This window comes from Callorhinchus milii, unplaced genomic scaffold, assembly GCF_018977255.1.
Source record: "Callorhinchus milii isolate IMCB2004 unplaced genomic scaffold, IMCB_Cmil_1.0 Scaffold9, whole genome shotgun sequence".
Lineage (NCBI taxonomy): Eukaryota > Metazoa > Chordata > Chondrichthyes > Chimaeriformes > Callorhinchidae > Callorhinchus > Callorhinchus milii.
The window spans coordinates 22,815,366-22,828,777 of record NW_024704750.1 but is presented as its reverse complement, the minus strand read 5'-3'; the positions used below and the strand labels follow the sequence as shown (position 1 = coordinate 22,828,777).

Sequence of the window (13,412 nt, the reverse complement as noted above, 5' to 3'; positions counted from 1 at the left end):
GTGAGTGTGTGTGTGTGTAACTTTGAATGTGGAACTGAGTGAATGTAACTAAGTGACTGTAACTGTGAGTGTAAGCGAGTGTGTGTGTGTGTGTGAGTGTGTGCATGTGTAAGGGTGAGTGAGCGTTTAACTGAGTGAGTGTGCCCTGTACAAGTGTGTGTGTGAGTGAGCGTACTCTGTGTGTGTGTGTGTGTGAAAGTGAGTGTGTGAGTGAGTGTGTAAGGACTGTGCCCTGTGTGAGTGAGTGTGAGCTTGCCCTGTGTGTGAGTGAGGGTAAGTGAGTGTGCGCTGTGTGTGAGTGTGTAAGTGAGTGTGCCCGGTGTGTGAGTGTGAGTGTGTAAGTGAGCGTGCCCGGTGTGTGTGTGTGTGTAAGTGAGTGTGCCCGGTGTGTGTGTGTGAGTGTGTGTAAGTGAGTGTGCCCGGTGTGTGTGAGTGTGTGTGAGTGTGTAAGTGAGTGTGCCCGGTGTGTGTGTGTGTGTGTGAGTGTGTCCGGTGTGTGTGTGTGAGTGTGTGTGAGTGTGCCCGGTGTGTGTGAGTGTGTGTGAGTGTGCCCGGTGTGTGTGAGTGTGTGTGAGTGTGCCCGGTGTGTGTGAGTGTGTGTGAGTGTGTAAGTGAGTGTGCCCGGGTGTGATGCGGGCCGGCATGTTCAGCATTGAGAGCATCCTGTCGGGAGGACGAGGTGAGGGGAAGGAGTCAGTGAGCGCGGCAGCCCCGGGGCTGAGCGGCAGTAGCTCCCATTGCCTGGCTCTGTACCCGCCGCCCGCGGCCCCGACACATGCCAGGCTCGGCTACCCCTGCTACTACCTGCCCGGCACCAGCCTGGCACCATGTGCCGCCCTGCCCGCCTGCCAGCGCCTGGCACAGACCTGCTCCTGCATCCCGTCAGGTAAGCTACTGCCACCCACTGCCTCACACTGCCGGTCATTGCCAGTAACCTACTGCCAGCATCTCACCCAGCACTGCCCCAGCATCCTCACAGTTAAGCTCTTGCCACTCACTGCCACTCACAGCCAAGTGCCCGGGTCGCTCAGACAGTGAGAGAGGCCGGAGCCGCCTGGCACCTGTCAGCCTGGCACCCCAGACACTGCCACTCAACCCCACTCACTGCCAGCCTGTTACACCCCTACCCACTGCCACTCACTGCCAGCCTGTTGCACCCCCACCCACTGCCACTCACTGCCAGCCTGTTGCACCCCTACCCACTGCCACTCACTGCCAGCCTGTTGCACCCCCACCCACTGCCACTCACTGCCAGCCTGTTGCACCCCCACCCACTGCCACTCACTGCCAGCCTGTTGCACCCTCACCCACTGCCACTCACTGCCAGCCTGTTGCACCCCCACCCACTGCCACTCACTGCCAGCCTGTTGCACCCCCACCCAGTGCAGTTGTCACAGGGACAGGCAGTGACCCTCTACCCCTGAGCCAGGTGTGTGGTAACTGGCATCTTGCCGTCCCCCCCCTCTCTCTCTCCCTGTATTACTGTCTCTCAGTTTATTCTCTCTTTCCATTTCTTCCTCTTTTATCACTTTTTAGCTCTCATTTTTATCCCCTTTTTTCCCCCTCTCTCTCTCTCTCTCTCTTTATTACTTTCCAGCTATCTTTTCCTCTCCTTTATTCTCTTTTTTCTTATTTCTTTTCCTGCATCGTTTTTTTTTTCTCTCTTATCTTTCTATTTTCCTCTCCTTTTTCTCTGTCTGCACCTTTTTCCCAGTTTCTTTCTGTTTGTTTTCTTTCTTTCTAAATCCATTTTATCTCTCTTTCTCTCTCTCTCTCTCTCTCTCTCTCTCTCTCTCTTTTTCTCCTTCTGCCTCTCCCTCTCCTTTTCCCTTCACTTCCTTCATTACATTTTATAACTTTCTATATCTTTCCATTTAAAAAAAATCTTTTTCCTTATTATTATAATTATTATTGTTTGGGGGTTTCGCTACAAAATTCACTTGCAGTATATCCTGTGAAGCGATTTGAGACGTCTCGAAGATGTGTATCAAATGCAAAGATAATTAATATTATTATTATTATTATTATTTGTTATTATTACTTATTTTTTCCGACCTTCCTTTTCTTTGTTCCTACTACTTTCTATCGTTTCCATCCTTCCTGATCGCTTTCTTTCTACACGGGTTTGGTTGACACCGTCAGGAAGTCAATAATAATAATAATTTATTAATAGGATTATTAATCATTATCCCGAAGCTGCTTCACATCCAGGGGTTTGGGTCGAAATTCGTTGCTTCATCACTTTATGTGGAGTCCTGTAGCTCAGTGGTTAGAGCACTCGCTTTGCAAGTGAGAGACCTGAGTTCAATCCCCGGGGGGTCAGGGCCAAACCTCGGGCAAGTTTCCTTACTCCACACAGAGCCTAATAATAATCCCTCCAAAACCAAAAACAATAATAAATTGGTCATTTTCAATCTACGACTGTTTGTGGGACATTGCTGTGCGCAATTGGCTGCCGCGTTCGCCCACAAATATACAGTCAATTCACTTTACAGTGTGTTCTGTGAAGCGCTTTGGGACGTCCTCCCGACGTGAAAAGCGCTATATCAAATGCAAGGATTATTATTATTATTATTATTATTTATCTTCTCACTCTCCGCCGGTTGGGACTGTTCCCTGTGACAGCAATGAAACAAGAATTTCCCCCCACGACAAAACTGGGGGATTTATTTATCCTTATTCACCCATAATGGAAACTCTGGGGTCTGTGGGTCTGTGGGTGAGAGAGGAGACAGAGCGTGGAGGGGTGTGTGTGTGTGTGAGAGAGACAAGTTGTTGTTGATGTGGGAGTGTTTATGTGGGTGTTTGCGAATGTGTGTTTGAGTGTGATTATGTGAGCGGGTTTGTGTGTGTGTGTCTGTATGTGTGTGAGTGTGTTTGGGCTTGTGTGTGAGTTGATGTGTGAGTGTGTTTGGGCCTGTGTGTTTGTGTGTGTTTGAGCTTCTGTGTGAGTTTGTGTGAGTGTGTTTGGGCTTGTGTGTGAGTTTGTGTGTGGGAGAGTGTGAGTATGTTTGGATTTGTGTGCCAGTGTTTGTGTGTGTGTGTGAGTGTATTTGGGCTTCTGTGCCTGTGTTTGTGTCTATGTGTGTGTGAGTGTGTTTGGGCTTGTGTGCCTGTGTGTGTGTGTGTGTGAGTGTGTTTGTGCGTGTGTGCCTGTGTGTGTGCCTGTGTGTATGTGTGAGTGTTTGGGCTTGTGTGCCTGTGTGTGTGTGTGTGAGTGTGTTTGGGCTTGTGTGCCTGTGTTGTGTGTGTGTGTGTGTGTGAGTGCGTTGGGGCTTGTGTGCCTGTGTTTGTGTGTGTGTGTGTGTGAGTGTGTTGGGGCTTGTGTGCCTGTGTGTGTGTGTGAGTGTGTTTGGGCGTGTGTGCCTGTGTTTGTGTGTGTGTGTGTGTGAGTGCGTTGGGGCTTGTGTGCCTGTGTGTGTGTCTGTGTGTGTCACTGTGAGTGAGGTTTCAGGTGGTATCTGAAGAAGATGACCAGCGCACTGAATCTACAATTATGTGCGCGTGTGCGTGTGAATGAGTGTGAGCGTGTCAATGAGTGAGCGTGTTAATAACTGCGAGCGTGTGTCGGCGTGTGAGTGTGATGGCGAGTGAGTGTGTTAATGAGTATGAGCGCATGTGAGGGTGTCAGTGAGTGAGCGAGCGAGCGAGTGAGTGAGTGAGGGTGTCAGTGAGTGAGCAAGTGAGTGAGAGTATCAGTGAGTGAGTGAGTGAGTGTGTTAATGAGTATGAGCGCGTGTGAGGGTGTCAGTGAGTGAGCGAGTGAGTCAGCGAGTGAGTGAGTGAGAGTATCAGTGAGTGAGTGAGTGAGTGTGTTAATGAGTATGAGCACGTGTGAGGGTGTCAGTGAGTGAGTGAGCGAGCGAGTGAGTGAGTGAGTGAGTGAGTGAGGGTGTGAGCGAGTGAGTGAGCGAGTGAGTGAGGGTGTGAGTGAGTGAGTGAGTGAGTGAGTGAGGGTGTGAGTGAGCGAGCGAGCGAGCGAGTGAGTGAGTGAGTGAGTGAGCGAGTGAGTGAGAGTATCAGTGAGTGAGTGACCGAGCGAGTGAGTGAGTGAGTGAGTGAGTGAGTGAGTGAGTGACAGTGACTGAGGGGTGCTCTCTCGCTGGCAGGCCTGGAGCGAGTGGGCTCTGCCTACCTATCGCCGATGCCTCCGCAGATGTTGCCGTACGTCAGCCTGGGCGCCCTGTCCCGCTCCGAGCTCCAGCTGCTGAACCAGCTCCACTGCCGCAGGAAACGCCGGCACAGGACCATCTTCACCGACGAACAGCTGGAGGCCCTCGAGAAACTCTTCCAGGAAACCAAGTATCCAGATGTGGGCACGAGGGAACAGCTGGCACGGAGGGTGCACCTGCGGGAGGAGAAGGTGGAGGTAAGGAGCCCTGCAGCTCGGCCGTTAGAGCCCGCGCCTGGCAAGCGAGAGGACCGCGGGTTTGATTCCCGGGCAAGGGGACCAAAAGTTGGGCCGGTTTCCTTACTCCGCACACGCGCCTCTGTTTGCGCAGCGGAAACAACAACAACAACAACAAGATTCCACTTGTAGAGCGCCTTTCACGTCGGGAGGACGTCCCAAGGCGCTGGACAGTTGGGTCAGTGGGAACCCGGTTGTTAATCGGTTGGCGGATCGCTTTTCCGGGGGTAATAATCCCTTCAAAACAATCAAATAAAAATAATCGTAACGCCAGGAATATTATTGGTGTCGTTGCTGTTCGATCTCGCACCTCGGCACGTCTTCGAGACATCGCAAAGAGCTTCGCAGAGCGTACTGCAATGTGAAGTGACTGCACATTATTATTATTATAGTATTATTACTGTTGAACGGCGGGGCCGGCTCGAGGGACCGAATGGCCATTTCCTGCTCTTATTTCTTAACCTTGGGCAAGTTTCCTTACTCCGCACAGAGCCTAATAATAATCCCTCCAAAACCAAAAACAATAATAAATTGGTCATCTTCAATCCATGACTGTTTGTGGGACATTGCTGTGCGCAATTGGCTGCCGCGTTCGCCCACAAATATACAGTCAATTCACTTTACAGTGTGTTCTGTGAAGCGCTTTGGGACGTCCTCCCGACGTGAAAAGCGCTATATCAAATGCAAGGATTATTATTATTATTATTATTATTATTATTATGCTCTTATATCTTGTGGGCGAAACGCGGCAGCCAATTGCGCACAGCAAAGGGTCCCGCAAACAGTCGTGGGTTGAGCGACCAAATGATTATTATTTATTTATTCTTGTGAAGCCATTATTATCCCCGGAAAAGCGACCCACCGGACAACTTAACGACCGCGGGACTGCTTACTGGCGTGGAGTAAGGAAGGAAACTTGCCCGGTGTTTCGCCCCCTGCCTGGGAATAACAGTTCATAAAGCATAGTGACCGTATAGAGTGTAGTGACTGTGTATTTTGTGGGCGGACCGCGCGGCAGGCAACCGCGCGCCCAGCGGCGTGCCCACAAACAGTCGTGGCGATTGCACCTCAGCGCCCGTTGGCCAGGACGCCGGGAGAGGGGGAGAAATTCCTCTACTCTTTTCAAGTAGCCACGGGATCTTTTAACGTCCGCCTGAGCAGACGGGGATCTCGGGTTAAAGTCTCGTCTGAAGGACGGCGTCTCGGACAATGCAGGGTCTCTCTCTCTCTCTCTCTCTCTCTCTCTCCCCCAACGCCCCTCTCCCCCCTTTCCCCCCCACCCGCACCCCCGCCCCTCAGCGCTGCGCTGGAGTGTCTGGATTACTGAGACCAAATACCTCCCGGTCCCAGCCCGTGAGAGTCACAGTTTAAGACGTAAGAATTTTCTGAGGAAGAGATCTTGGATGCGGTGCGTAAATCCGGAAACCTGGTTCTTTTTAACAAACTGCCTCAAACCCTTTAACAAGCGGAGCCGGAATTTAGGAACGTTCCGGAATTCTGCGCCAGATTACATTTTAAAGGCAAAGCGGTGCTGAGGCTGAGGCCGTGTGGAATTGCGGGGTTGGGTCTGGCTTTCAGCGCCATTTCCCTGCTCACTCACACACACGCTCACACGCTCACACACACACACATACACATACACACACACACACAACACACACATACACACACACACACATACACACACACATACACACATTCACACATACACACACACACATACACACAACACACACACACTCACACACACGCATACACACACACACACACTCACACACGCATACACACACAACACACACACACACTCACATACGCATACACACACTCACACACACACTCACACACACATACACACACTCACACACACATACACACACTCACACACGCATACACGCACCCACACGCAAGTTGCCTCACTCAGTTACACAGCGCTCTGTGGAACTCTGCAAACCTAAGAGATCGAAGCAGTCCTGTAGCTCAGTGGTTAGAGCACTCGCAAGTGAAAGGACCCGGGTTCGATTCCCGGGTCAGGACGAAACCTTATGCAAGTTTCCTTACCCCACACGCCTCCGTTTACCGGCAGTAAGTAGGAACCCGGTTTGTTAGTTGATTGGCGGATCGCATTACGGGCAGTTATAATTCCTTCACCAAAAAATTATAATAATAAATCGGTCACCCAGTCCACGGCTGTTTGCGGGGACGCTGCTGTGCGTAATTGGCTGCCGCGCTTCGCCCACGAAATACACAGTCGATTCACTTTACAGTCTATTCTGTGAAGCGCTTTGAGACGTCTCGAAGACGTGATAAGGTATTGTATCAAATCCAAGGATTATTATTATTATTATAAACGCGTTTGTACTGGAGTGGAACACTGAATAATAATAATAATAATCGACACAGCACTTTATCACGTCGTTGAGACATCTCAAAGCGCTTCACAAGATTCACTGTAAAGTGCAGTCACTGTGTGTACTTGTGGACAGTATATTGAGGAAGTTCCTCCAATTATCGTGTTTTACTGTTATTAATAATAATTATTAATGATAAATGATTGCAAGAGGGCGGGAGCAATACTTACATTATTATTAATTATTATTTTTTACGGTTATTTATGATTCCTATAATAACAATTAATAATAATAACAGTAATCTGTAACAGACCAGATATTATCATAAAGGTTGAAACAGATTGTACATGTAGTATTATGGATGTCGCTCACCCAAGTGATTATATTATAAGAAATAAGGAACTAGAGATGATCAGGAAATATATTGATTTATGAATTGAATGTGGACCTATGTGAGAATAATTATAATAATATCAATAATATTGTTACCTCAACAGAATGATTTTAACTGTACCAACTTCATCATAATAATAGTTTGCATTATGTGATAACATCATTTCGAGACATCCCAACAATATGATAAGGCGCTACATCAGATGCAAGGATTATTATTCTAAAAGATTATTATTATAAACGACTATTATTATGTGTATGACATAATATTATAATATATTCATTTTGCTCACAAAATGCACATTCAATTCACTTTATAGATATTCTGTGAAGTACTTTGAGACGTCTCAACGATGCGATAAGGCACTATATCGAATGCAAGGATTATTATTACAATAATAATAAACCTTGCATTTGATACAGCGCCTTTCACGTCGGGAGGATGTTTCAAAGAGCTGCACAGGATTTTACGTTGAGGTGTAGTAACTGTGTGTTTTGTGGGCAAACAGCCGATTTGTGCACAGCGACATCCCTCACAAACAGTACTGAGCTGAGTAACAATATTCCGGCATCAGACAAAATAGCCCGGGAACAGAATATCAACCTCCTGCAGATAGTCGCTGCTTTAGGAAGCTCAAATATAAAGATAACAATCATAATAAATTTAATAATATTCCTTGCAATTGATACAGGGCCTTATCACGTCGTCGTGACGACTCAAGTATTGTAAAGTGTAGTGACTGTGGATTTTGCGGGCGAAACGTGGCAGCCAATTGATGTGATAAGAAGTGCAACCTGGTTGGTGGTGTTATCGGTGTGGCTGACCATCACTGATCGTACCTGGGGTTAGCACCCTTACCCACTGCCCCTTCCCCTCCCCACCCGCCACCGCCTGACTCCCTGATCCTCACCGGGTGTGAGGGGAGTGTGTGCTGAATTTTCCTCAGCCCCCGACTGCCCCCCCCAAACCTCCCAACACCAAGGAATGCGTTGATTCTGTTAAAATCTGGTCGTAATCGTCAGTCAGTCTGAGGGCTTTGTTACAGAGAGGCTGAAATATAAATTGCGCGATTCAGAATGCTGTCAAGATCCCCCACTCACTCAATCCACGGCTGTTTGTGGGGACACTGTTGTGCGAAACTGGCTGCTGGTTTCGTCCACAAAGTACACAGTCACTACACTTTACAGTGTATCCCGTGAAGCGCTCTGAGACGTCTCGAAGACGTGATAAGGCGCTGTATCAAATGCAAGGATTATTATTATTATTATTGGTGCTGGGAGCTGTTGCCTCGCGAAGGGCATTTGTTTAGTTAATTTCATTGGAGTCCTGTAGCTCGGTGGTTAGAGCCCTCGCCTCGCAAGTGGGAGGACCTGGGTTTGATTCCCGGGCCGGGCACGAAACTTTGAACAAGTTTCCTTACTCCACACGCCTCTGTGAGTAGGAACCCGGTTGTTAATCGATTGCGGATTGCTTTCCGGGGGTAATAATCCCTTTAAGTAAATGATAATAATAATTCAGTCACTTCAATCCACGACTGTTTGTGGGGACGCTGCTGTTTCTCCCACACAATACGGTCACTACACTTTACAATATATTCTGTGAAGCGCTTTGAGACGTCTCAATAATGCATAACAAATGCAAGAATTATATTATATTGTGCCATCCCAAGAATCAGAGCCTGAATTTAAAGCAAAACATTTTTAAAAGGTTAAAAACTCTCTCTGTTCCTCTCTCTCTCTCTGAGTCTCACTTGATTTTCCCTCTCGTTTTTGCCTATAATAACAATCCTCGCATTTGATACAGCGCCTTATCGCGTCGTTGAGACGTCTCAAAGCGCTTCACAGGGATATGCTGTGAAGTGTGGTGACTGTGTATTTTGCTTGTTTCACTCTCTCCGTATGTCTCTCTCTGTTTCTCTCTCGCTCGCTCTGAGAGAAGGGAGGTTGTGACCTGTTTCTCTCCTTGTTTGCGTCGCTGCGGACGGGCTGAGATCACATCAGGGGTAAACGGGGATGTATAATATTTCTGCAGGGCCGAGCACTCTCTCTCTCTCTCTCTCTCTCTCAGGTCTGGTTTAAGAACCGCAGAGCCAAGCTCTCGCACACACACTCTTTCTCTCTCACACACTCTCTCTCTCGCACACACTCACACACACCTTCTCACACACTCTCTCTCTCACAACTCTCTCTCTCACACACTCTATTTCTCACATACTCTCTTTCTCACACACTCTCACACACTCCTTCTCACTCTCTCTCTCACAACTCTCACACTCTCTCTCTCACACACACTCTCTCACCCCCCACGACGACAACAACAAGTCACAGTTGTACAGCGCCTTTCACGTTGGGGTGAGCGGAGAGTGTTAACATCAGAGATTTTTCTGTCCAAAAACACACCCAGTTTGTTCCAGCCCAGTCTCTCACACTCTTGCGTCCAGGTCAGACGTTTGTGGGGGTCAGATCCCATATCAGGGACTCTGTCCTCAGGGACGAGGCTGGGGGATGGGGGGAATTGGGGGGGAGGGGGAGGGAGGGGGAGCGCCGGGTTTCGGAAAGCGACGTCCTTTGGATGAGACGTTAAACCAAGATAATAATAATAATAATAATCATTGCATTTGTTACAGCGCCTTATCGCGGTCTTCGAGACGTCTCAAAGCGCTTCACAATATTCTGTAAAGTGTAGTGACTGTGTATTTTGTGGGCAAATTGCACACAGCAGTGTCCCACAAACAGTCGTGAATTGAGTGACCAAATTATTATCATTATTCTATTTTTTGGAGGGATTATTATCCCCGGAAAAGCGATCCGCCAATCGACTTAACAGCTGGGTTCCTACTCACTGCCGGGTAAACAGAGGCGTGTGGAGTAAGGAAACCTGCCTAAGGTTTCGCCCCGCACCGGGAATCGAACCCAGGTCCTCTCGCTTGCGAGGCGAGTGCTCTAACCGCTGAGCTATGGGATTCCACATATGATATGAAAGATCCTGTGGCGCCACTGAAAAAAAAAGGGAATTTCTCTTTCTCTCCCTCGTTCTGTCTCGCCCGGTGTCCAGGCCGACAACCCCTGGACACGTTGATTTACCTGGCTGCCAGTGTGTGGAACGCTAACGGCTCTGGCTTTCACCGAGTACACAGTCACTACACTTCCCGAGAGGCACAGCGAGATGTTTTTATGATGTGATGAGGCGCTGTATCAAACGGGAGGATCATTATCATCATCAAGTGGCTTTTGCTGCCCGGGTGATGTGCTAATTATGATGTGTTGTGGAGGGTGTGTGAGGGCGAGGAGACCTGTCGCTCTCTCACTCCCTCTCACACTCTCTCAAACACTCGCTCTCCATCTCACTCTCTCACACACACTCTTTCTCGCACTCTCCCTCTCTCATACTCACTCTCTCACGCACTCACACTCACTCTCATTCACAATTACTCTCACATTCCCTCTCTCTCTCACTCACACATACTCTTTCACATTCCCCCTCTCACACACATACACACACTCTCTCACTCTCACACTTTCTCTCTCTCACACTATCTCTCACACACTCACTCACTTTCTTTCTCAGGTGTGGTTTAAGAATCGTTTAATCCGAGCTCTCTCACACTCAATCTCTCTCTCTCTCTCTCTCTCTCAGGTGTGGTTTAAGAACCGCAGAGCCAAGTGGAGGAGACAGAAGCGTTCGTCTTCGGAGGAATCCGATTCCCAAAAATGGAGCAAATCCTCCAAGGCTGAGCCGGCAGCCAGTGTCCCCACAGCGGAGAGGGAGCGCGGGGAGGGGGAGCGCTATCCCGACAGCTGATAGTGTGGTGTTCCCCCCCCCACCCCAAACCCCACCCCCCATCAACATCCCCCACCCTCAACCCAACCCCAATCCACAGTACCCCCTCACCCCAAACCCTCAGCCTAACGCCCCCCCCCCCTCTAACCCCATCCGCACCGAGGTAGGGAGGAGCAAGGCCGTGGAAGGCGAGGATTTTGAACTCTTATCCACTGGGGAATGGGGAGCCGGTGGAGTCGGGCAAGGGAGAGGGCGATGGGGCCACAGAGCCTGGTGCGGGAGAGGACACGGGATGCTGAGTTCTGGATGATTTGCAGCTCCCCCCCCCCCCACCTCACAGCCCACCAACCCCTCCCCAATCCCCCTCACGCCCCTCAGTCCCACCCCAACCCCCATCGCTGATCCAGGCCGGAATCTTGCACATTGTACATCTCATGGCTGAAAAAAGCTGTAAATACTGTGTATAATATATATATGTGAGTGCGTGGGAGAGCGTGCGCGTGTGTATCTGTGTACGTCTGTGACTGTGTAAGGTGCGTGCCCACGTGTACGTGTCTGTGTACGGTGCGCGTCTGTGCGTGTGCGTGTTTGTGTGCTTGTGCTTTAATTAATAAAATCTGTTCCCATGTTACCGTTCAAAACGTTTCCAAATAACTTCCTAGTTAGCGGCAGACGGGGAGAGAGAGAGCGAGAGAGAGAGAGAGAGACGGGATCTGATACACGGGTGAAAAGTGGACCCGGCTACTGACACAACAACAACAACAAATTACATTTCACGTTGGGAGGACCTCCCAAGGTGATGGACAGTCAGGGATTTGGACCCGAGCTGGGGGTTGGGATCAGGAGGGGTGGAGGGTGGGGGTAGGAGGGTGACCGAAGACGCAGTCGAAGAAGGTCTTGAGACGGGGCTTGAGGGAAGGGAGCGAGGTGGAGGGGCTCCAGGATGGAGTTCTAAAGGGTGGGGACAGAGGGGCTGAAGGCCCGACCGCCGATGGTGGGCCAGACCAGACAAGGCGAGGGACATGGAGCAAACCAGAGCGGAAGAAGTGGACAGGTTGATATGGGGTGAGCAGGTCACAGAGGTAGGAAGGAGGAAGGTCGACGAGGGCTTTGAAGGGGAGAGGATGAGGATTTTAACCCTCCCCCCTGGGGGTGGGGAGCCAGTGGAGCCGGGCGAGGGTGGGTGGGGGTGATGGGGTCACGGAGCCTGGTGCAGGAGGGGAGACGAGCTGCAGAGTTCTGAATAACCCACAGTGCCCCAGTCACAACCCCAACTCCAGCCCCAGGTTTATTCGGCATTGACTGACAGAATAACATTTTACGAAGAAGAGAGCAAACATGAGCGGGACATTGAGTGAGAAGTGAGTAGCTCCTCATGTGATGGGGTGGGTGGGTGGGTGGGTGTGTGTGTGTCGGGCGTGGGGGGTAGTGGTGGGGTGGTGAGGAGAGGGACTTAGGGGTGTGGGGGGGAAACGGCTGTCTGATTCCCTGTAGCCCAGCATTGGCAAAGAAACTGGCTGATTAGCGCGAGCGAGCGAGCGAGCATGTCTGGCTGTCTGGCTGTCTCGCTGCAGAGTATCAGACAGCGGAGTTTTCTAAGAAAAACAGGGTGGGAAGCATTTGTCAAACCTTCTCGCAAGCGTTCTGACAGCTCACTGTAAATACAGGCATCCAGGAGGGACGGGCACTGACTCGCATTTCAACCTCTCTGCACCCGTCGCCAGCTTTTACCTCAGTCTTTACGCTTTGTTAAAGTCTCCCTCTTAACAATTTACCTACAAAACACCCGCAGTCACACCACTCTACAGTGAGTTCCGTAGCTCTAGTGGTCAAGACACTCGCCTTGCAAGCGAGAGGACCCAGGTTCGATTCCCAGACCGGGCGAAACGTTGGGCAAGTTTCCTTACTCCACACTGTTTACCTCGCAGTTAGTAGGAACCCGGTTGTCAGTCGATTGGCAGATCGTTTTGGGGGAGTAATAAAGCCTGAAAGAAAAATCACTCAACCCACGGCTGTTTTTGAGACACCGCTGTGCTCAATTGGCTTCCACATTTCGCCCACAAAATACTTAAAAGTATATTTACTTTACAGTATATTCTGCGAAGCGCTTTGAGACGTCTCAAAGACGTGATGAGGCGCTGGTTCAAATGCAAGGCATGGACAATAACGTGCCCTTGGGAGTTCCAGCCTCACGTCAGGGACTTTGAACTGGTGTAATCTAGGCTGATGCTCAAGTGCAGTGCTGTGGAGAGAACTGAGATGAGAAGTTAAACCCAGGTCCCGTCTGCCCGTTCAGGTGGATGGTCAAGATCCTGTGGTGCTATTAGAAAAGAAAAGGGAGTTTTTTTCTCTCTCTCTCTCCCGGTGTCCTGGCTGACAAATCGGTCATTCACTTCATAATAATCATTATTAGATAATTTAATAAATAATTTGAGGCGTCTCGAAGATGTGATAAGGCGCTATATCAAATGCAAGGATTATT

General features: G+C 49.6%; 1 protein-coding gene across 1 annotated transcript; it reads left to right on the top strand.

The window, feature by feature from the left end:
• The first annotated feature begins 607 nt into the window (after nt 1–607).
• Nucleotides 608–10,951, top strand: LOC103191058 (homeobox protein goosecoid-like). The gene is made up of 3 exons (XM_042338151.1): nt 608–886; nt 4,110–4,369; nt 10,787–10,951. Exons 1-3 carry the CDS (start codon nt 631–633, stop codon nt 10,949–10,951), a joined length of 681 nt encoding a protein of 226 aa, XP_042194085.1. The 5' UTR covers nt 608–630.
• Nucleotides 10,952–13,412: the final 2,461 nt, after the last annotated feature.